Raw genomic sequence first — 22208 nt, forward strand, 5'->3', positions numbered from 1 at the left:
AGCTGAAACCCAAGCCCAGTAACATGTCAGACTTTGTGAACTATTCTAAGCATCAGTTGATGAGGGGTGGGGGTTTCTGGGGCCACATATGAGTCTCCATAAGGACTCGCAATAGGAATTGAAGCTAAGAGCACCAGTAAGACGGGCGCAGTTTGAATGTCTGGATATAAGCTGCTCGCGAAACGGTGTCACAGTTCACCGCCGCCCATGTGAGGATCTGGTCGGATGTTTTTGCAGATGAGTGCTTTTAAGTCTACAGAAGTTTGTGATGTCACTCGTGTAGTTAGTCCTTGAGTAATGTTTAGTGTAAAGGTAGATTGCTAGGAGCTGTAGTGACCTTGGGACGGTTTGCTGAGGGCAGAACATAATTCCTGAAGGGACACATGGTCTAGAGTGACAGGGCCATCTGCTGTAGCGCCAGCAGTAGGAGGAAAGCGGAGGGGGGCGGGTTGGACACCGGGGTGCTGAGAATTCCTTTCGGTGGGTGTGGAGGGACTAGATATTCTGGGATACCACTGCTATCACACTGCTTGGGAAACATTTTTCTTTGACGTGTTTCGAAAGGAAATCTGAGAGAGAATTTTGCAAATGCTTAATGGTGAAGGGGAAACGTGGCTCGGTTAAATGGGGAGGATATTTGCTTGGCCCTTCAGCTCTCCGTAAACCGTTTGGTAATAATGGTCTTGGTGTGTCGCCTTCTCATTTTGGTGGATCCAGTTTCCTTTCCATCTCAGCACAGCCGGAGCTGATAGAGCGGGATCCTGTGGGCCTTCTGGCACAAACCTCTCAGAGGGATCATCTTCAGGGGATCTTCTTTGGAGTTGTACTGTTCATGGCAAGGATCTATTTTCTTGCTGCCTCACTGAAATTGCATGGCCTAAACGAATGAATATTTTTATGAGGCACCTTGCACCAGAGATGGGCCAGGACCAAACCAAGCAGCAGATAGAGAAGGGTCTAAAGTTGTATCAGTCCAATCAGACAGACAAAGCTCTGCATGTGTGGACAAAAGTGTTGGAAAAGACCTCAGATCCCGGAGGAAAGTTTCGAGTGCTGGGGTGCCTGATCACAGCTCACTCAGAAATGGGAAAGTACAAAGACATGCTAAAGGTAGGCTATCAAAACCACAGCGAGCCACGTATAATGGTATAGTATATCTAGCATTTCTGTAAAGGAGTAAAAAAATCTACCTCAATAACCGTAGCTCATACTTGTATGACTCATATTCCAGGACTAAACAGCCACGCTTTATTTATATTACTAATGTTAAGACATTATTCACATTTTGCATACTGTGCGATTACATTTTTCTTAATGCAAACAGCAGTAGGCGTGTGTGTGCAGTTCCTGTTCCAGTTACTAAATGTCACTGAATATCTCATAATTTTAAATGTCATCATGTCAGCTGTGAAGTGCCACCGTTTACACAGTTGTAGCATTGTAACATTTCCGCAATGTGTCATTGATTATTTCATGAGAAGAGGTCAAAGGTTACCTTCTTCCAACCACAGCGAACTTGAGAAGCATGGGTTAATTTGTGGCTTCCACATGATGCGGAGTAAATAAGTGCTCTGCAACCTAAGTATGAGTGTGGGGTGTCTTGTTGACATAATCATCCTTCCTGAAGCAGCGCCCGCTCTCACTAACTCGGCTTTAATGAGAACTGTAAAAAAGTAGGGGTCTTATGTCTGAATGAATTTAACGAATTAAAAAGTCTTTGAATCTGCGTGAAGTTGAAGACTATGCCTGTTCCCTGCAACATTTATCCTCTTACTCTATCTGCAGTATGCCCTTGAACAAATTGACACAGCCAGAGAAATGGAGGACCCAGACTACCTGACGGAGGGCTACCTGAACTTGGCACGCAGCAACGAGAAGCTGTGCGACTTCCAGAAAACAGTCTCATACTGTAAGACCTGCTTAAACATGCAGGGCACCACTGTCAGCCTGCAACTCAATGGCCAGGTATGTCTTAGCATGGGCAATGCCTTCCTGGGTCTCAGTGTCTTCCAGAAGGCCCTGGAGAGCTACGAGAAAGCCCTGCGCTATGCACACAACAACGACGACAAGATGCTGGAGTGCAGAGTCTGCTGCAGTCTGGGAAATATCTACGTCCAGCTTAAGGTACTCAAAAAGCTGTTTTTCTGACAAGCGATTCTTGTTTTCCCATCATTACATTTTGCTCAGTTTCAATAAAAATGAGCGATTACCGATAAATAAATGTAAAAATCGTACATACTTTGGCTGTTCCAAACGTCTCCGCTGTGTTATTTGAGTAAAACATTCACTGGACTGCACGTGTGATTCCACAATCAATGATTTTGCCAGCGTATTCACAGAGTATGACAACACTGCAGAACATCTGAGCCAACATCATCAATGCTTAGCCTGTGTAGTGCTGGGCATTGTAAAACAAGAGCTGAGTGAGTTGGCCGGCTGGTGTGTGTTTTTTTCTTTTTTGTAGTACCCTTGACATCTGAGATTTGTATATGTAATCCTCTGGCTTCCCAGAGAGGATTGGTTTCAATGGGATAGTGATGAAGTTCTGCTTGAAGAATGCACTCATGTGTCACGTTATTTTATGACACAAAAAAATATTACATCCTGCATCGCAACGCGATTTAATATTGTCTGAGTGCTCTTGTTAAGAAGATTAAAAACCAAAATGCTAATGCTAGTAGTATCTAAAAAGATGTGGCGCCCTTTTCTGGTGTCACCTAAGTGGTCATTCACATGTGCCTACAGGACTTTGAGAAAGCCCTGTTCTTCCCCTGCAAAGCGGCCGAGCTTGTCAATGACTACGGCAAAGGCTGGAGCCTCAAGTATCGAGCCATGAGCCAGTACCACATGTCTGTAGCCTACAGGAAACTGGAGCGCCTGCCAGATGCCATGGAGTGCTGTGAGGTATTGTTTTATAACACATCATTACTGTCCTCAGAGACAAACTTACATAACTCAGAGCCTTCCTCGCCATCTTGCTGACCCAACCCCCGTGCCTTTGATTGCTCTGAAGTTGGAGCTGCAGAGACAGTAGATGCTGCGCTGCCGACAGGTGCAAGTGGCAGTTGTTCTTTTGTACGAGGCCTTAGACCCTGACAAAAATATGCTCAGAGAGGCTCGGTTTAAAGTGTTAATGAAGAGGGTGGATTTAGTCTTTGCTCTGTTCTAATTATGTACTGGGGGGGTGAAAGATAACTCGATTTCATTGCCTCTGAGTGTAGAAGTATAGTAACAAGACAGCAGGATGCATTTCAGATTTATCACATTTAACCCAACAGTTTATGCATCCGGACATACTCAGGATACCACGGACAACGGCTCATATTTATTCTATCACATCTCTCTTTAAATGCACACTGCGATACAAATAAATCTGTGTAACTGCAGTTGAGAGGATGCAGCTTAGAGTTTCAATTTAGTTCAGGGTGTTGGTGTTACATGATGGAGGTAGGACTCTTCTAATGTCTGCTCTTTACTTTGTACCAATAACTAATCTGTCTTTTGCTTCAACAGGAGTCCATGAAGATTGCCCTGCAGCATGGTGACCGGCCTCTTCAGGCTCTGTGCTTGCTAAACTTTGCAGACATTCATCGCTGCAGACATGATGTTGATGTACAGTACCAATATTGCATTCACATTAATGTAAAATTTCAAAACTGGTCATCTACAACTAGTCTGTGCATTTACCTTTTTGGGTTTTTTTCTCTTCATATGTTCAGAAAGCATTCCCTCGTTATGAGTCTGCGCTGGGTATTATGACTGAGATAGGAAACCGTCTTGGGCAAGCACACGTCCATCTGGGAGTGGCAAAGTGCTGGCTTCTGCAGAAAGAATTTGACAAGGTGCCCTACAGTTTACACAAATATAAATTCTGACAGTAAAGGGACACAATGTTTTATTTGTACTCAAAATAATTATCTGGTATTTATAAAGTGTTCCTGTTCATGTTCCAGGCTCTTGATTCTTTGCAGCGAGCACAGGAATTGGCGGATGGAATGGGAAACAAGGTAACTGAACAGGAAAAGAGCTGCAGGGATAGTTTAGCCATTTCTCATTCTAGATTTGTTTTCTTTCAGTCGTAGTTGTAAAGATGACTGTTGGTTAAACAAAACAAGACACCTGAAGATTTTAAGCACTAGTTTCTCATGCTTTTAAACTTTAAAGCAATGACATTGTGATTCTTTCTCTTATACAAGCTGTGCACACTGAAGGTTCACTGCTTGAGTGAAGGGATTTACCGGAGCAGGGGGCAGCTGAATGAGGTCAGAGAGCAGGTGGTGAAGTTCCTCCAGTGTGTCGAGGAGCTGGAGCTCTACTGCGGCATGTGTGGAGAGTCCATCGGGGACAGGGACCAAAAGCTGCAGGCCTTACCCTGTTCCCACATTTTCCATCTCAAGTGGGTGTCTGTTCAAATCTCGCCTGGTATTAGTTACATTACATTGGAGAAATGCAGTGTTTTCAGTGGGAGAAAAACGAGGCACTTGGACGAATGATGAAATGTTTTGCCACTGATCCTACTCGATTGGGCATGCATCACAACTTTGCAGAAACAACAAAGTGCCGATTGTGATTCGGATTTTCTTCACCTATAAATTGTTCTCATAACCAAATCTAGATGTAGTTTAAAGAGTGTATTTCCCATATTTCTTTGTCTTTCAGGTGTCTCCAGACAAATGGGACAAAAGGTTGTCCTAAATGCTTCAAGTCCTCCATGAAGCCGGGATTTGTGTGATTGCGAGGCTGCGTTTGAGCGTTGGATCTGCAGACACGGCATGGTGCCTCACAGGCTCCTGACTGATCTGAGAGACGCAGGTAGCCTTAGGAGGTGCTGAGGAGTGTTTCATTGCTCTGAGCAGAGGATGCTGAACTGAATCCAGAATGTCGAAGCATGTTGCTCAGAAGACACGATCAAGGCATCCATCTTTCTTAGACAACAGTCTGAAGCTGACAAAGGAGGTATAACCGATGGAAGTGTTGCAATTCGAGATAAGCTGAAGAGCCTACATGGTCTCTGATGACTGGCCGTCTGTTGCAGCATTTAAACAGGAGACCGACCGTAAAAAGAACATTTACAACATAGTGTGATTGTTATTTTATACACTGGAATTGCTTAGTACAAAGTGAGACGAAATTACATCTCCCCAGACTTAGTGTCGTGACTTTTTGTTCAGATTCAAAGATTCAATGCTGACTTTTTACAGCACAACAGTTGAGCCATATTTATTACTGAAACCTGTGTACATACTATTCTCATGTTAATTTCTTTTAAAAGTTTGATTTATTTGACGTGTTTTGTAAGTCCTGAAACGAACTAAAATCTCTTAACCATTCAAAAACTAGTATGTCTTTACAAAACAGGTACATGCAGCTGTTTTCTTCTGTCCTTATTCACAGAAATCCAGGAGCCAGCCAGTTTCCTTTTTCCTTTCATTGCTGGGAATGTTTCACATTCATTAATTCAAAACGGTTTTTTTGGGTTTTTTTTCTTTGCCTGTCCCATTTGGTTCTTTAGCCGTCAGAATTGTTGCCTGAAGACCAACAAGGATACCCAATGGATTTACTTTGCCAAATGGATCATCATGGCCTTGTCGTATTGGTCCATTTGATCGACCTTTGTTGTTATTATTTATTTTATTATATTTTCAGTTGTTACAGACGGGACAGACATGACTGAGGGATAGGAAACGGAGAAAGAAAGATGAAGGAAAAGAAAAACGGAAGGGAAGAGGGACAGTGAGAGAGGGCACTTAAAAAGAGAAAGAAGAGAAAATAAGCAAAAAAACAAACAAAAACAGAGCAACATACTAAACCCAACACCATCACATTAATCTAGCTAAGTGTAAACAGCAGTAAATACGAAATGTTGAATGTTGTTGTGTAGCAAGCAGCGCACATTGTGCTTGGAAATAGCAGCCAATAAAGGTGTAGTTTATGTCTATGAACAGTGGACACCCGTGTGCACACCTGTTTTCACCTGTTCAAAACGTTTTGAGAAGAAAACCCTACGGGGAAAGGATCTTTGACCAATCACACACTTACACACAGTTATTTGGGGGCAAATGCGTTCAGTGTATTTTAATGTATTGTATTTGTGAAATGGTGAAATCTCTGTATATTTAAAATATTTACTTGGAAAGGTATTTTAGCGAAGCCACTTTAACTGAGATATCATGTCAGTGAGGGGTTGCATGTTTTTTTTATTTTATTTACGATGCAGAAAAAAAAGTTTAGATACTTCAAAATATGCACCCATGTGACTGCATAAGTATTTCTTTCTTTCTTTCTTATTTAGTGGCTTTTATTATTCGTATCCCCTATAAATCATTTCTAAGGAACGCTATGGAAAGAGCTGTCATAGACTGAGGTTTCTCACGTAAAGCCACTTTTTCTCAAAAGCTAAAACTCCTTTCACTAAAGTTCCTGTTGAGATTGTGCTTGTAGATAGCTTTAAAGTACTCCCGTGGCCGTTAAAGGGACACACTGATAAATTCAACAGCATAGTGATAAGGAGATAAAGATCTGATTTTGTGTTGACAAATGACAGGAGCCTTTTGAAATACTTTAAGTGCACATTGGAGATAGAGAAAAGTGAGAGCAACACATTTACACAAGTGTTTCTGAACAAGCACTTATATCTCTGATTATAAGAGCACCATTTGACCTTGCTTTTAAATGGCATCTGAATCTTATTTGAGCTCTCTGCATTCAAAATAATGCTGATTCACTGTTTACCTGTAGCTCACTCGCTGTAATGCACATATATTATCTGCCGGTTATTCTTGTTGTCTTGTCTGTAGTATAAAAAAAACAACTTTACTGACAGTGCAGCCGCCACTCGTCTTTTAACAATTTAAACTACCTCTGTTTTTGCCTTTGCGGATTAATGCAGTAATACCACAACATTTAAATACATGTAGATTTGTTATGTTTTTCTAGACGTCATGATATAAACATGATTTATTCGATAATGTCTCAGCTGTCCAGACATGGATTGAGCCTGGATCATGGAGACCTTCACTAAAACTTTCTTTCTGTCTCGGATGAGGGTTAATCCATGTCTGAGAAACTGACTGTAAGAGTTTGACTACGATGCATTGTTAGTAAGTTTATGCATTTAGTCAAATGTCCTTCTTGTGTTTAACATGATGGTAAATAAAAACACTCTTGAAGGTGACGACTGTATTTTTGTATTTTTGTTTGGTAATTTGGCAACAAAATAATTTTTCTGACCCACTACCACAGCTTCAGGGAATTCTGGATGACTTGCACGATTAACCAGAAATACCAGTTGGCCATCTTTTACTGAAACCGCCTACAGTCACAATGCCTTGAAATTTAAAGGAAGTTTTCTTGTAAACTCACTCGATAGAAACCCTTCAACCTGATGGCTGCGAAAACGACGGTTCCTGAAGAAGACATAACTTGCCCTCAATGCACGGACATTTATTGCCTTCCAGTTCTTTTAAAATGTGGCCACAACATTTGCAGAGTTTGCCTGTTTAACTACTGGGAGTGGAAAGGATTGCGAGAGTGTCCCGTCTGTGGCATCGTGTCTGACACCAAGAGACCTCCTATTAATCTGGCACTGCACAATGTCGCAAAGGAACACAAAGTGCTTATAATGACCAGCAGTCAAAACAAATGTTGTCAACACAACGAGATGTTGAAGATTTTTTGTCACAACGACGGAGAGCTCATCTGTCTTGTCTGCCAAGTTTCAAAAGAGCATAAAGTCCACGAATGCAGCCCAGTAGAAGAAGCAGCCGAACAGAAAAAGGTTTGTGAAAATAGAAATACTTCCACCACAACACAGTAGAAGAAAGTCAGTTATATTGTCTATTTGTTAAATTTTAATAGAAAGAATCTTAGGAGGCCGGAACTGATGAACAAGACTAATCAGCTGTTTGTTTGAGCTCTGAATGTTTAATTTCTTCTTGAATTTCAGGCAGAAATATCAGCCAGCCTTGAGTCTTTACAGAATAAACTCGAAATACTGAAGAATACAAAGGAGAAATGGGAGGAAACTAAAACCTATATCAAGGTAAAAAACATTTCCAGTGCCTCTAGCATTTTGACCACGACTCCAAGCATGCAACTTTATTTTGCCTCCAGCTTAGATTGAAAAATCCCTCTGCGTGACAACCATTCTTTCTCTTTACTGGCATTAAAAAAACCCACATTCCTGAACTTGCAGACGCAAGCATATGAAAATGAGACAGCAATCAAGGAGGAGTTTAAAAAGTTCCACCAGTTGCTTCAGGACGAGGAAAACACAAGGCTGAAGGCGCTCAAACTGGAGGAGGAAACCAAAACTCAAATCATGCGTAAGAAGCTGGAAAACATCAGCGACCAGATCAACACACTCTCCTCCACCATCAGTGATATTGAAAAAGCCCTCAAAGCACAGGATATACAGCTTTTACAGGTACATTTACTGTCATTATTTACAGACTGCATTTATTTATAATAACTTCTAGATTATTTGTCATAAAAACAGTCAAGTAAAAATTATTTAATTAAAACAACAACAACAACACATTAAATATGAAAAACAACACAGTAGTAGTAGAGAAACATCGGATGTTATATATGGCAAATAAACATTTCTATGAAGCTTCGCTGTGCACAGTCCCGACAGTAACTTTTTCCTGTTATTGTATTTTGTTTAAGAGGAAAGGCTGCATACAAAAGATTAACCATGGCATAATGCATTTATCATAAAGTCACCTTTTGAAGCTTTTTGTTTAGAGTCTAAATCGTGTTCATTTAAAACCACAGCTTTTGGCTACAGCTACCTGTGCACGCATCCACCTATCACTTAGCAGCCACACTCCTAATATAACACCGTCACTGAGGGGGAGGTCACTGAGGTAGTTAAATAACTCTTGGGTGGTAGGGCCACCGAGGATGAATTCAAAGCTCTGGATATTGTGACTCTGCGGTGGCTGACATGTCTTCGTAGCATTGCAAGGAAGTTGAGTACAGTGCCTCTGGATTGGCCAACTGGGGTTTTGATTGACCTTTTCAAGAAGGTCAATCAAAAGTGTTTTCCAGCTTCGAAGAAATCAGACTTCTCAGCCTCCCTGGGAAGGCACATCAGTTGATCCTCAGATTCAGGGGGAACAATGGAGTTTCAGGCAATTTAGCACTAGATTAACTTTTTGTCCTCCTGAACATATTGGAGGGTCGGTGGGAGTTTGCTTAAGTAGTCTAGAGGTTTGTGGAGGACTTTGAAGGGTATGGAAGAGTTACTGCTTCAAGTATAGGAATTTAAGCATCTTGGAATCTTGTTTATGAGTGAGGGGAGAGTGGTGTGGAAGATTTGGCATAAGAGTAAAGTTGCCAATCTACTTTCCCATCCTGTCAAAATGCTTGCCTGGTGGGTGGAAAATGGATGAATGGATGCTGGCCACTATATTAATCCACAGTACAATCTGAGCAAATTAGGTGGTTCGTTGTATTATGTTTTGCATGTTCCCAATTGATACAAAACTGTATAAATCAAACTGATGTGAATATTATAGTTTAGAAGGCTGTTCGATCATAAACAGTATTGGACACACTGAAGTTCGGCCTAATGGTGGCGCTACAGAGTTAAATTTCAGCAAACTGTCATCTAATTATTATGATCATTAGTATCAAGCATAGCATAAAGTTTTCCAGACAAGTTCAATTGTTCAGAATTATTCAGAATCGTTCCTCTCTGTTTCTAGTTGTAATAGTTGCTGTTGTAATGCAGTGTATCACCATATGTCGGCACCTCCTGTCTCATTGTCTGTATCTGAGTTTCCTGTCGATGCATCTGTCACAGTTTTCACTGTGTATGTCTTAAATTTAGGGTTAGGAGGTTGATGACACCTGCCATCATAGCGCAATTTATCGTTTGTACATATACAGTATGTGTAGTTTTGAATTATTGTACATGTTTGTTACCTTTCAGTCAATAATTTCCGATAATACAGCTGTACTGCATATGTGATTTTGTAATGCAGCATGTCCTTAATGTACTCTCTTTCACATTCTCTCTTCAACTTAAGGACTACAAGAAGACAAAGAAAATGTAAGCATAACCCACTATCTACCAAAATCAGCATCAACCCTTTCCATGAGAGAATGCTGTAACAATTTTAACATGTTTCAGGCTCCAGTGCAGCATTGGAGAGCCAGAGGTAATCAGAGATATCCTGATAAACTCTGCAAAGCATCTGGGATCGCTTAGTTTTCACATTTGGAAGAAGGTGGAAGACATTGTCAGATGTGGTGGGTTAAAGAAAAAATTCAAGTTTACTCTAAATTCTATCATATTTTCAACTAACTGAATTTTACGGTTTCCAGTTCCTGTTGTTTTGGATCCAAACACTGCCCATTTCAACTTACTCTGAAGAACTGTCCTGTGTGCAATACAGCAGCAAGAAGCTCCTACCCAACAATCCCGAACGCCTTGTCAGCCGTATTTCTGTGCTGGGAGCCACTGGTTTTACATCTGGAAAGCACAGCTGGACTGTAGATGTGGGCCAAGGCAAAGACTGGTACATCGGAGTGGCTCTAGACTCCATCCAAAGAAAGAATACCATCTTCCTCAGCCCTGCTGAGGGTTTCTGGGTAATTGGCTTGAGCAATGGAGACTCACTGTGGGCACAGACCACACCTCGCTCCAAGCTCCCAATGAAGGAGAAGCCCAACAGGATTACAGTCGAGCTGGACTATGACAGGGGAAAAGTCGTTTTCATCAATGCTGCAGCTTCTACAAAGATCCACACATTCAAAGACAAATTTACTGAGAAGGTTTTCCCCTACTTTTCCCCCGGATTGTGTAAGGATGTGCAAAACGCGAGTCCATTGACAATCTGTCCCCAGATAATCAAAGTGAAAGTAGAATAGCTTCCCATTTCTGTAGAGTTAAAAGGCAGGCTCCATTACGTGTCATAACAGTACTAGTAATGTATGCAATAAATATTGTGACTGAAACACAATGAAAATGTTTTGTAATTAAAATTATTTATTTAAATAAGAGTTTTTCAGCAGGAAATTGTACTTTACTGTATCAAACTGAGGTCCAAAGAGCAAGAAAATAAAAAATTTCAAACACTCTTTTAGCTTTCTCAGAACGAAGTCTTTAGATTTATTTAAATTTAGTGTCAAGTTAACCATTAACCATCCTTCTCTTTGTTTTTTGGCTTCCTCTGTGACGCCATGTCTTTTAGCTTAGAGTCCAATTTTCTTTGCAGATAGGCCTTCTTATTGTGGTCCATAGATTTGTCTTTCTTCCCACTCCCAGCATAAAGAACACCCTCTTTACTTATCCTCATTTGAGCATGAGACTTGGCTTTATCTCCACAACCGTGAACCTGAAAAGTATTTGCAAGACGTCAATCAGACTTTCACGTAAAAAAAACATAAATTCCACAGATGCTTGGCAGGTGTTACCTGTTAACCTACACGTCAAACATACTACTCAGTTGAGGCGTGCCTCTTACCTCTGGTATATGATGACTGAGACAATACTGCCTGTTACAGAACAGGCAGAGCTGCCCGAGTGTTAGCACAGATGCTTTGCACTTGACAAAACTACAAACACTGTCGGCCTTCATGACACTACTGATGAGTGTGTCGAAGTCGTCATCTGGAGCAGAGGCAGCAGCGATGTCGCAGGCCCCAGCCTTGGTTCGATTTTTTCCTGGGGTTGAAACATGATGCAGAGTTAAGCTGTTAGAAAGCTGATGGGTAAGAAAACACCTTTAAATGCTTTGTTTAGACTCTTCTGATGCAAACCTTTTGCTTTTTTTGATGAGTGGCCTTGAGCTGGATGAATGTTGTTCTGTTGCTTTTTTTGTTGAGCGTTTTCTTCCCTTTTCTTCTGCTCCCTCTTCATCCTCTCTAAATGTAAACTTTTCAGGTCTAAGGGGGGTTGAGACGATGGCTCACTTTTTGAATCTGGGATCGTTTCCTCTTCCTCTTCCGTTGCTGCTCGTGCTTCCTCTTTGGCTGGTTTTGACACTGGGGGTCTGGAGACAGTGATACACCTCTCACTTCCCTCTCCTTTGCTCTCATGAATGAGGCCCAGCTCCTCAGCGATCTCATGGACCAGCAGCCGGTCATGAGAGTTAAACGATGACGGAAACTGTAGCTCACTCTGGTTTAAGTCCTTCATAAACCTTTCCACCTGCTCTCTGATCTCAGCGCGTCTGCCCTTACTCTGCTCTTGCTCTGCTGATGTGCTAGACTTTGTTTGCTTCTCTGAACCAGCTGCATTTTCCTTGCTGCTGCTACCAGCAGATTTTTTCTGTCCTGGCTTTGCTTTACTGGAGGGCTGATCCTTGACCTTGTGTTTGGTAGATGTGGAGGTGCTGGAAGAGGCTGTTTTCGCATCTTTGTGGTCACGGGTGTAATTTTGTGGTACGATGTCTTGAATGTACTCGAACGCTGTTCTGACCTCACCAAACTCAGTCATGTGATCAATCAGGGATTTCAGAAAACCGTGATTCTGAACGGTTTGAGTGTCACACACGACAGCGATGTGTCGTCTTGCACGCGTAACGGCAACATTTATCCTTCTGTCCTCTGCTAGAAATCCAACTTCACCTAAAATAAATGGAATCAGTGGGAAAAAAAAAATTGTGATAGCCTGTTGTTTATGTTTAATGCAGCTAACATCTGCAATTCTGTGACAGAATTAAAAGGAATGTCATGAATTACCTTTTCTGTTGGATCGAACTAACGACAACACGACAGCCTCTTTTTCCCTGCCCTGAAATCCATCCACTGATTTTATCTCGAGCTCTGGATGCTTTGCAGAAAGTTTTTGACGTAGAAGATCGACCTGTACGGAGAGAAAAACGGTTGTTATATTCAAAACAGCACTGTTATATCGATTTTCCTTGGCAGCTGTGGTTTAAGTGGTATAACGGAATGTCTACCAATTAGAAGGTCGGAATGACGGAATGTCTGTGAGCCCGAGTTGCCACCAATTGCAGTGTGAGTGTGTGAATGTTAGATAAAAGAACTGTATGAATGTGTGTGATTGGCTGAATGAGACTTAGAAAAGGCTTTGAGTGCTCAAAATTAAGTAGAACGACATTATATAAGTACCAGTGTGTTTACCATGTACCATTTAAATGATAAAGATTCGGGTGTTTATTTTTATCAAAGGGAAAGATGTTTTTACATACATACATGCAAATTTATTGCACACTGTGGTCAAATGTTTGTGCACGTTGGAGGTATTTCTTCTCTGTTGGGGGAATTATTTATTTTTTATTTTTTTAAGCAATGTAATACAAATATCACTTTTCTTTAAAGTAATGCATTAAGTTACTTAAAAGCTAAGTCATTCTTTATACTAGTCTTTACATCCTTTTTGCATTTCCCTAATCACTGTGCTATGATGATCTGACCTTCAGGAAAATTTTTTTAATAATTCTCCCTGGAATTTTGAAACCAATCAGTTACTTTCAGTGCTGCCAGTCTCATTTCTGTGACTTACTTGTAGATTGTATGGAGCAATAACAGCTATGTCTTTAGCTTTAACTCCAGCTTCAGTCAGAGCTTTTATGTGCAGATCGACGATGTCGACCTCACCTGAGGAAACACATCACACGCTGTTAAACTGTCATACCACACAAGCAGTAAACATAGATGGCTTGTTTACAAGCTAAAATTAAAAAAGAATAACCTGTGTTGCCTTTGGACTGCTCATCTGCGACCTCCATTTCACTCAGACCACACCCTGCTGTGTCAATAAGAAGCAGCGGCGTGCTGGTCTCTTCAACGCATGCGACTCCTGCTAGATCTCTGTTTTGAGCGACATTTTTAAATGAATCCAAAGATTCATCCGTCACCAGAACTCAAATATGAGATGCTTTAAAATAGTACATTGAGTCTCACTTCAGTAAATGTCCCTCCACAGAGCTGTGAGCGGTCAGTCTTCCATGGTACATCTCCTTGGAGGCCCACTGCATAATGGCACTGTTCATGCGGTACTGAACTGTCAGCATACGAACCACCGAGTCCCCGTACATCTGGATAAGTCTCTCCATAAGACTCAGAGATAAGCCTTTTGATGCAGCCCTGTATGCAACAGAACAACATAAAAATTTTAGAGATTTACATTTTAATTTCTGAAAACCAGCCTCATTCGCATTCACATCAACGGCCAATTTAGAATACACATTTAACCCAACCCCACTAACTGCACATCTTTGGACTGTGGGAGAAAGCCAGAATACCAGGAGAGATCCCTGCTGTACCCTGCCTCTCGCCCTGTGACAACTGGAATAGGTTACCGCCCTGCACAACCCTGAATTGGAAAAGTGGAAAAAAATGGATGGAGCATCGATGACTTCTTTCTATAACTGATTTGATACTGGGATTAAAAGTGCATTAGGATGAGATCTCTGAACCACCAGTACACACAGAAGAGCTGATTAGAGCTAGAAAAACCTGTTTCGGTGTTTTAAAAAGCAACAGACTGGAAAACTATGAAACCTATCCTTTAACCAAGCTTGTTGTTTTTATAATCAGAAATCTGAATGCTTCAGAAAATGTGTCAAAAGTGCTTTTTAAAGGAAAAATTAAAATTCTAAAAACTATTTCTAGTGACATCCTTTGGATTTTGTCCTCCACTTTTAACTCCAGAGGCTTAATAAAAGCAGGCGGTGAATGTCTCATTGTTCAGGTTATGTTACAATTCATTTACATACTGGCAACAGATAAATGCTACATCGTGTATTTTAAGGTTAAAAACTTCTGGGACTTGAGGAAAAAAAGTCACAACGGTATAGATATCAAATGCTGAATATTATGAATGCATAAAAAACCCAAACTTGAATTTTTTACATTTGTGATTTAATGGTAGGTGGTAACTGCTTGTAGTCTCCAGCCAGGATGCACTTGCGCGCTCTAAGCAGGGCGATCCAGCAGCTGCTCTCCAGTGCCTGAGCACACTCGTCTATCACCACCCAGTCAAAATGTTCAGCTGGCAGGAACTTCAGAGGCCCGTCATCGCAGGCACCTGCACACACGCAGACAAGCGCTCTCCGATTACCTTTCATCATTACTCCAGCATCTGAATGACACTGTCATCGGGCCATTACTCACCTGTGTTGGTGGATAACACAACGTCAGCACTTTTAAGGATCTGGGCGATGGCTGCTGCCTCTCTGCTTTTCAGCTCTTTTCTCAGCTCTCCTATTTCTCGTTTCATGTTCCCCCGTTCTCCTTTCTCCTTTTTCATTCCCGTCTTGGAACAATCACAACATCACAAATCATTTGAGACGGCACTAAAATGACATGTTAGCGGGACACCACACTATAATACTCACAAATGCTTTATCAATGTCCTTCCGGATCTCAGCGATGATGTTTGCGTTGTCACTCTGAGCCAGGATGGCATCCAGTGAATGTTTCTGTATGGACTCCAGTAGCCTGGCTGGGTGACCCAGCCTCAGGACCTTGGCTTTGCCCTGGGCTAACCTCTCCACTAAATTATCCACCGCCACATTTGAAGGAGCACAGCACAGGATCTGCACAGTCACAAGAGCCAAAGTGATCCTGTCTAGACTAGAGTTGTGGCATTGATAACATTCTTCTTTATACACTAACAAATTCACATTTTTGCACCTTTTGCCCCTGTTTGACAGCTTGCAGGATGATTTCCACCACAGTGGTGGTCTTCCCAGTGCCCGGAGGCCCATGAATCACTGCAAGCTCTCTCTGTGACAGAGCGAAGGATACAGCTTCTCTTTGGGAGTCATCCAAGTTTGAGTTAAAGAATTCAACCTTATCTGATGAAATAAAACAGAGGCAAACACCAATGCGCTGAATGTTATATATGCATATGGAAACTTAGATTTCTAAACAATCTTTTAATTAAAACAGGAGCTAATATTTACTCACTTGGTTGTGACTGAGAAGTAGGTTTTGTGTCTCCAAAGAGGACACTTATTAAATTGGAAGCTGGTCCATTGTTGTATCCATTTAATGTATTCAAAGCACTGCAAGCAGAAACCCCATGGGTTAAGTTTCAAAAGTGTACTGATTCACATGCACCGAGGTATTTTTGGTTGCAGATATTCCTCACCGTTTCATTCGTTTGTAAGTGACGTCGTTTGCTAACTTTAAAAGGTTGTAAAGTGCATCTGAATCTAAACTGTGGCCATCCTTTAAATCATCAAAGGCCACACTTACAGATGCTTGGCCGACCCTTGTCACAATCCCAGTACTGATCTGTGAGGCTGCAGTGCATCCAGTAGTGTCATACAAGCCAACTATATCACCTGCAAAGACAGACACATACCTCACTGTAATATAAACATAATTTAATTACATTTTATTTATATAGTGCAAATCAGAACAACCATTTCTAAAGGTGCTTTATATTGTGAGGTAAATCTCTATAATAATGGAGAGACAACCCCCTATGAGCAAGCACTTGACAAAAGTGGGAAAGCAAAGCTTTTAATAGGAAGACACCTCTGACAGAACCAGGCTCAGGAAGGGGCAGCCATCTGCTGCGACTTGTTGGTGTTGAAGAGAGCCTAGTCTTGTTACAGGATAACTAAGTGAGGATTCATGGTCACCTGATCCAGCCTTAACTATAAGCTTTATCAAAAAAGAAAATTTTAAGCCTCATCATAAAAGGAAAAGGGCCTCAAAGCTGAACACTCTGCCTCATAAAGTAAAAACAGACGTCAATCTCACCAGGTCCGAAGCTGTTGCTTGGCAGAGATGAGAACCCAAGATGCTTTCTTGGCTCCAAGATGACGACTGTGCGGCCGTAGAGGCCTGTGGACTGACTTCCTATCTGCAGTTTCAGCAGGCAAACACCTTTGTTTTGAAGATCCTTGAGAGAAATGTTCTCCTGCCATACCCTGAGGGCACAAAAAAGGGAAATCACGAGTGACAACTGTTGATAACAACATTTGGTTTTAGATTATTTTCAGGAGAAATCTCTGTGTTTAGAAACAAATCCATTTTTTAAAACCACACCTTAATCTCTCTGAAAACAATTTAAATACAAATAATAAAAACATCTTTATGTCGCACAGTTCAGCAAACTAAATTCTGCAGTGTGACCGTTTGACAGTGCAGATGTGACATTACATACCTGGTCTCCTCTATCTCAGCCTCCCGCTCCTCCTGCAGAAGCTCGAGTGTCTTTGACACAAACTTTTCCAAGGCCATTACTCACTGAAATGGTAACAGAACAAGATGTTTCTAGCACATCATCTGATTTTTAGAAAAACATCTCTACATGCTATAATATTTATAATGTGCAAAGATTGATAAATAATCTTAATTTTGTGATTTATGGATTAGTTAAATTGACATTTCATCCACTTTAATACTAAAGTATAGTTTTGCTTCCAACGTTCATGCTTCTTCTACCTTCTGTTTAACTTTTTTACAGTTTTATTTCTATACACCTTTTCTCTGGGTTACAAAAAAATGATTTAATGTTCTACAAAAAAACTCAAACAAATAACAAACAAAATATTCAAAGCAATAATAGTTATTCATGATCATACTACTACTAAGCTGCAGCAGCTTCATTGGCTCCCAGTCAAATATCGTATCAATTTCAAAATACTCTTGTACACATCTATGGCTATTCATCATCTCTCTCCTGCATATCTCTCTGATCTGGTTCAGATCACCACCCCATCTCTGTGTCTTAGATCTTCTTCTCTTTCTCTGTCCCCTCTCCCCGTCTTGCCACCATGGGGAGCAGGGCTTGCTCTGCTCCTCGACTCTGGAATTCCCTACCTCCTGATTTAAGAAATATCACTTCCTTCTCTCTCTTTAAGTCCCAACTCAAAACTCACTTGTTCAAAATAGCTTATCCCACATAACCTCTCCACTCTGCTATTTTAAATTTGTTTTATGTCTTGTGCTTTTATGATTGTGTAAACTGCTTGCTTTTAGTGTTCTGCTGTGTACAGTGTCCTTGAGTGTTCTGAAAGGCGCTTTCAAATAAAATGTATTATTATTATTATTATTATTATTATTATTATTACGACACAGGTTAAATTGGTCTTAACCATATTTAAATATTTTTGTACTTTTTCTGTACTTCTCCTCCTAAATAATTCGTCCGAAACTGAATCTACTAGCCTGTACACCCACTACTGTATTTATTTTATTTTTAATTTGGGGAAAACGACAAAAACAACAAAGGAAAAACTGTAAAATTTAAAAAAAAAAAGCTGTAAAATAAAAAGCACTAGGACCCACACTTAGTTATTATAGATGAAAGTAACCCTTAAAAAAGAAGCAGGGTATAGGTAAATCGTTTCAACGCACAAACATGTTAAAGCTAAATGCTAACATCACAGCCACGGTCATTTTACTTTACGAGCAGTTAGCAAGCGAGAACTGCACTCACCTGTTAGCGCCTGAAACCTAAAGACGGAAAAGCCAAATTTAACGTTAGTTAATCATGCTAAATAACTTGGAAATGTAACACCCTCTCTATCATTACTCAGGTGGATTTGTTTGGTTCCTGTTCTCTTCCTTGTTTGTGTTTTACTGGTTGACAAACTCGGCACACTGCCACCTATAGGCTCGGATGTCACAAACACGCACCTTTTATTTTGAAAAATGCAAACCCCGGAAGTTTCCTGGCGAGGCTGACGCTTCAGAAGCACATTGAGATAAGTTGTCAGTCAAACAGACACCAACCGCCTGACATCAAAAGCTTTCAGTCTGTTTATGGTTATTTAGGGTAGTATGTTTTAGCAGGACGAGCCGGGCCGCTTTGGGTTACTGCTCTGCTTGATTTTAGGCCGCGGGAGGATATGGTGGTTTCTAATCTCACACATCCCAGTAAAGGAAGGAAACACTTGCACTGCAAATCTGCAGACCTCAGCTAGCCAATCTTATATTTAACTGCTCTGTGTTTTTTAAATTGGCTTTTTGGAAATGAGAGCCTCGTTGGTCTTCCTTCATATCGTCTCAAGCTGCTGGCTGGTCAGTGCCACACTTTCAAAAACCGATGCAAAGAAGTCGCACAAAGCTGAAGCTGAGGTGAGTAACTTCAGGTCTTAATCTTTAAACTGGTTCGAGCTGTTCTGTGCTGTCAGGTCAAACAGGTCTGAATGCGTTTGCCTAAAATGTCCTTGGTCTCCTGTCTCCGTCCTGTCGTGGTTATCTGTTACTGAAACGGGCTCTTTTCTCTTTGATCTCACTTGTTTAGACATCTCCAGCAGAATTATCTGTACTGGAGAGAAACCTTGTTGTGTCAGACCCGCACTGGAAAGACATAGCGAAGGAGGAAAAGAGATACTGTGCACACATCAAGAAAACGTTTCAAGGACCAGTGCTTGGATATGTGACACCCGTAAGTCTGAAATCCGGTCACAATTATATCTCCTTGTTCTCCTGCTGAATTTAAACGTTTGACAATAGTGTGTAAGTGATGGGACAGACCATAGCCATGTGGACTCCAGTGAGTAGATTTATCAGTTGATAGATAATGAATCATTAACTGGTTTGATAATCACATTCTAATTTCTTAATCTTTATTAGCTGTCACCAAAAAATCTATCCAATCCCCCCTCATCTATGACACTGGTAAAACTTTAATTTAATATGCTTATGGTCATGTAAGAAAATTAAAAACCTGCCCTTTAGGGTTTCATATGTACGTTTTAGCACAGTCAAAGACACAACTTATTTTTCTCATCCTGCAGTGGAATTCCCACGGCTATGACGTTGCCAAGATGTTTGGGTCCAAGCTAACTTCGGTGTCACCGGTGTGGCTTCAGCTGCGCAGACGAGGACCTGAAACCTTTGACGTTACGGGACTCCACGATCACGATCCAGGCAGATGATCCACTTTTTTCCTTAACTTTATCACTGATTAATAAGTCACGGATGAACATGAGGTAAAAGAGCGTCTTTTGATCTTTTCAGGCTGGGTCAAAGCTGTACGCAAGTCTAACAAAAAAGTCAGGATTGGTGAGTGAATGCCAACTTTACTGCCCACAGGTGCTCAAGTCTGATTGTGTGGATTCAGATTAGTTCATTTTCTTTTTTAACCATCAGTGCCTCGGCTCTTATTTGATGGCTGGTCCTACCAGGACTACATGGCAGTATTTGGAAGTGAGGATGAAATTGACGAGTTGGGAACTGAGCTGGTGGATGTTGCAAAAGTAAATAAGTAGTGTTTGTGTCTTTAATTCCAATAAAACCTTGTTTTTGGTTTATTCGGTGACTGATTAACGTAAAAACCGTGGTTTTGCAGACTGAAGGTTTCGATGGCTTCACCTTGGAGTTGTGGAGTCAGCTGGGAGGTAACAAAAGAAAGTGAGTGATTCTGTTGCAAGCCCCGATCACAAGTTTTGCTTTGTCTGAGGTTAATCAATAATCAAGCATTTCTGATCTACCCACACAGGGAACTGTTCCATTTGGTGAAACACATATGCGAGACTTTGAAAGCTAAAAGATTAGACTGCATTCTTGTTATTCCACCAGCAGTAACAAGGTGAATTCATTTATTTTGCATTCAGCAGCTATAAATGCTAAAAAAAACAAACAAACAACAAAAACAATCAGTGTGATTGGTTTAGATTTGTTTTTCCTGTGAATTATCAGCACAGGGCAGCCGGGTATGTTTGGCAGGGAGGAGTTTGAGCAGTTGGCCCCAGTCGTCGATGGATTCAGTCTCATGACATATGACTATTCCAGTGGTGCCAGGTGAGTACATGGCACAGGTGATGCAACAAGAGGATTCAAACTGGCGTTAATCCAGTTTTCTGAGTTGTGTGCTGTTGTTGTTATAGGCCGGGCCCTAGCTCTCCGCTGCCCTGGGTCAGAGACTGTGTCCTCCAGCTTGCACCAAACTCTCAGTGGAGGGAGAAGATTCTGCTTGGACTCAATCTGTACGGCCTTGATTTTGCAAGCCAGGGAACAGAGCCAGTCCTGGGAACAAGGTGAGCTGAAACTCTAGCTATTGCTGCAATACTTTAACCTCCTAAGACCCGAACTCTTCCACGGCATGCATTTTTAATTTCTCTTTGATATTTGGGCTGATCTGAAAAAGTCTTTTCCTGCTTTTTCACACATTTTCAGTCCAGTCCTGACCATTTCCATTACAGTTTTTTTGTTAAACCACTTAACCCTGATCTATAAATCACTCAGCATAAAAAAAGGTACCTAACTCGAAGGACGCACTAGTGTTGTGTCTGCACATAGTAGATGACTTGGCAAAGAACCAGTTTTGGAGTTTGACACAAAATCATATTTTTGCAATAAAAAGGTGATTCTCAAAGAGTAAACATAGCATACCTCGACAAGGTGTGCAGCATCCTTAAACATTTACTGCATAGCATTCAGACTGTGTTGACTTTCAAGCTCATTAGAATTGTAGAAACTCTGGTAATTCCACGTATGTTTGCATGGATTTAAAAAAAAAAAAAAAAAAAAAAAAAAAATTGGTTCCCTTTCTTTTAGCAAAATAAAAAGAATTACAGGGTGGCTCAGGACTTTTTCACAGTACTAAACGTAATTTTCTGACTGCAAGTAGCATGAGCTTTTTATTTATAGTAAAAAATGGCGATAAGTTGGAGTAAAGAGTCGATTGAGAACTTTGACATGGACTTGAAGCCTCTTACCGCACTCGTCTGTGGTTTCCTGCAGGTACATCGAGATCTTGCGAGAACACAGGCCAAAGGTTCTCTGGGATGAATACTCTGCAGAGCATTACTTCACTTACAAGAGGTATTAATTTAATAAAACATCAGGGTTTAAACAATATTTCGAGGTTATTTAAATGTCCCGAGAGCTTTTCTTGATTAAATATCCTGTCCTTTGCCTTTTATTTTAGGAACAATGCAGTTAAGCATGTGGTGTACTACCCTTCACTGAAGGTAAAACTGTTCACTTCTGCAATTAAAAGAATAGGAGTATTAATCATCAATGAGTGATTAATATTATTTCAACTGTTTTACAGTCAATCGACCTGAGGATTTCTTTAGCTGCTGAACTGGGAACAGGAATTTCCTTGTGGGAATTGGGACAAGGACTGGATTATTTCTATGATCTGCTATAAGAGTTGGACTTGTTGGCGAACACTGTGAATCTCGGATTGACACAATATATCTATATTTTTTGTCATTGAAGTCAGTGCCGTTTTGTTTTTTTTTCCTATCTCGACATCTGCAGTGAGCCACTGACGGGGTTTAATTAACGCTCAACTTGTTTGAGGGTCG

General features: G+C 40.9%; 3 protein-coding genes and 1 pseudogene across 5 annotated transcripts; 3 read left to right on the plus strand and 1 right to left on the minus strand.

The window, feature by feature from the left end:
• Positions 1 to 111: 111 nt before the first annotated feature.
• Positions 112 to 5336, plus strand: rapsn (receptor-associated protein of the synapse, 43kD). The gene is made up of 8 exons (XM_085412332.1): positions 112 to 1110; positions 1786 to 2124; positions 2746 to 2904; positions 3514 to 3612; positions 3720 to 3842; positions 3954 to 4007; positions 4197 to 4396; positions 4660 to 5336. The coding sequence occupies exons 1-8, from the start codon at positions 886 to 888 to the stop codon at positions 4730 to 4732; spliced, it is 1272 nt and encodes a 423-aa protein (XP_085268458.1). The 5' UTR covers positions 112 to 885; the 3' UTR covers positions 4733 to 5336.
• A 1901-nt stretch (positions 5337 to 7237) lies between these two features.
• Positions 7238 to 10904, plus strand: LOC146664961 (zinc-binding protein A33-like; annotated as a pseudogene). The gene is made up of 6 exons (XR_014912536.1): positions 7238 to 7777; positions 7946 to 8041; positions 8195 to 8425; positions 10038 to 10060; positions 10142 to 10260; positions 10336 to 10904. The product of XR_014912536.1 is annotated as a zinc-binding protein A33-like (transcript).
• Positions 10905 to 10978: 74 nt separating this feature from the next.
• ighmbp2 (immunoglobulin mu DNA binding protein 2) lies at positions 10979 to 18520 on the minus strand. 2 transcript variants are annotated; one of them, XM_085412330.1, is made up of 16 exons: positions 18383 to 18520; positions 17105 to 17187; positions 16699 to 16868; positions 16079 to 16274; positions 15895 to 15992; positions 15619 to 15782; positions 15321 to 15521; positions 15097 to 15238; positions 14836 to 15010; positions 13885 to 14067; positions 13673 to 13791; positions 13484 to 13578; positions 12697 to 12820; positions 11773 to 12582; positions 11478 to 11677; positions 10979 to 11348 (listed from the first exon to the last, which is right to left on the minus strand). In XM_085412330.1, the coding sequence occupies exons 2-16, from the start codon at positions 17179 to 17181 to the stop codon at positions 11151 to 11153; spliced, it is 2952 nt and encodes a 983-aa protein (XP_085268456.1). In that variant the 5' UTR covers positions 17182 to 17187; positions 18383 to 18520; the 3' UTR covers positions 10979 to 11150. The 2 variants fall into 2 exon arrangements, with proteins under 2 accessions (XP_085268456.1, XP_085268457.1); XM_085412331.1 differs by lacking the exons at positions 16079 to 16274; positions 16699 to 16868; positions 17105 to 17187; positions 18383 to 18520 and having other exon boundaries at positions 15321 to 15816.
• An 85-nt stretch (positions 18521 to 18605) lies between these two features.
• chid1 (chitinase domain containing 1) lies at positions 18606 to 22142 on the plus strand. The gene is made up of 12 exons (XM_085412333.1): positions 18606 to 19023; positions 19193 to 19336; positions 19689 to 19821; positions 19912 to 19956; positions 20044 to 20150; positions 20243 to 20304; positions 20393 to 20482; positions 20593 to 20694; positions 20781 to 20930; positions 21637 to 21717; positions 21824 to 21866; positions 21950 to 22142. The coding sequence occupies exons 1-12, from the start codon at positions 18919 to 18921 to the stop codon at positions 22046 to 22048; spliced, it is 1161 nt and encodes a 386-aa protein (XP_085268459.1). The 5' UTR covers positions 18606 to 18918; the 3' UTR covers positions 22049 to 22142.
• The last annotated feature ends 66 nt before the right edge of the window (positions 22143 to 22208 follow it).

Source organism: Rhamphochromis longiceps, linkage group LG7 (genome assembly GCF_057381845.1).
Source record: "Rhamphochromis longiceps isolate RC_006_pf linkage group LG7, R_longiceps_female_GT1.1, whole genome shotgun sequence".
Classification (NCBI taxonomy): Eukaryota; Metazoa; Chordata; class Actinopteri; order Cichliformes; family Cichlidae; genus Rhamphochromis; species Rhamphochromis longiceps.

What these genes read in the sequence shown, in the direction of transcription:
- ighmbp2 (XM_085412330.1), bottom strand. Translation starts at nt 17,181, where the DNA reads ATGGCCTTGGAAAAGTTTGTGTCAAAGACACTCGAGCTTCTGCAGGAG. An exon ending in CTCATCAAAAAAAGCAAAAG is followed by an intron (nt 11,678 to 11,772) that starts GTTTGCATCAGA and finishes TTTCAACCCCAG; the next exon opens with GAAAAAATCGAACCAAGGCT. An exon ending in TCAGTCATCATATACCAGAG is followed by an intron (nt 11,349 to 11,477) that starts GTAAGAGGCACG and finishes AATACTTTTCAG; the next exon opens with GTTCACGGTTGTGGAGATAA.
- chid1 (XM_085412333.1), top strand. Translation starts at nt 18,919, where the DNA reads ATGAGAGCCTCGTTGGTCTTCCTTCATATCGTCTCAAGCTGCTGGCTG. An exon ending in TGCTTGGATATGTGACACCC is followed by an intron (nt 19,337 to 19,688) that starts GTAAGTCTGAAA and finishes CTCATCCTGCAG; the next exon opens with TGGAATTCCCACGGCTATGA. An exon ending in TAACAAAAAAGTCAGGATTG is followed by an intron (nt 19,957 to 20,043) that starts GTGAGTGAATGC and finishes TTTAACCATCAG; the next exon opens with TGCCTCGGCTCTTATTTGAT.
- rapsn (XM_085412332.1), top strand. Translation starts at nt 886, where the DNA reads ATGAATATTTTTATGAGGCACCTTGCACCAGAGATGGGCCAGGACCAA. An exon ending in AGTACAAAGACATGCTAAAG is followed by an intron (nt 1,111 to 1,785) that starts GTAGGCTATCAA and finishes CTCTATCTGCAG; the next exon opens with TATGCCCTTGAACAAATTGA. An exon ending in CGGATGGAATGGGAAACAAG is followed by an intron (nt 4,008 to 4,196) that starts GTAACTGAACAG and finishes CTCTTATACAAG; the next exon opens with CTGTGCACACTGAAGGTTCA.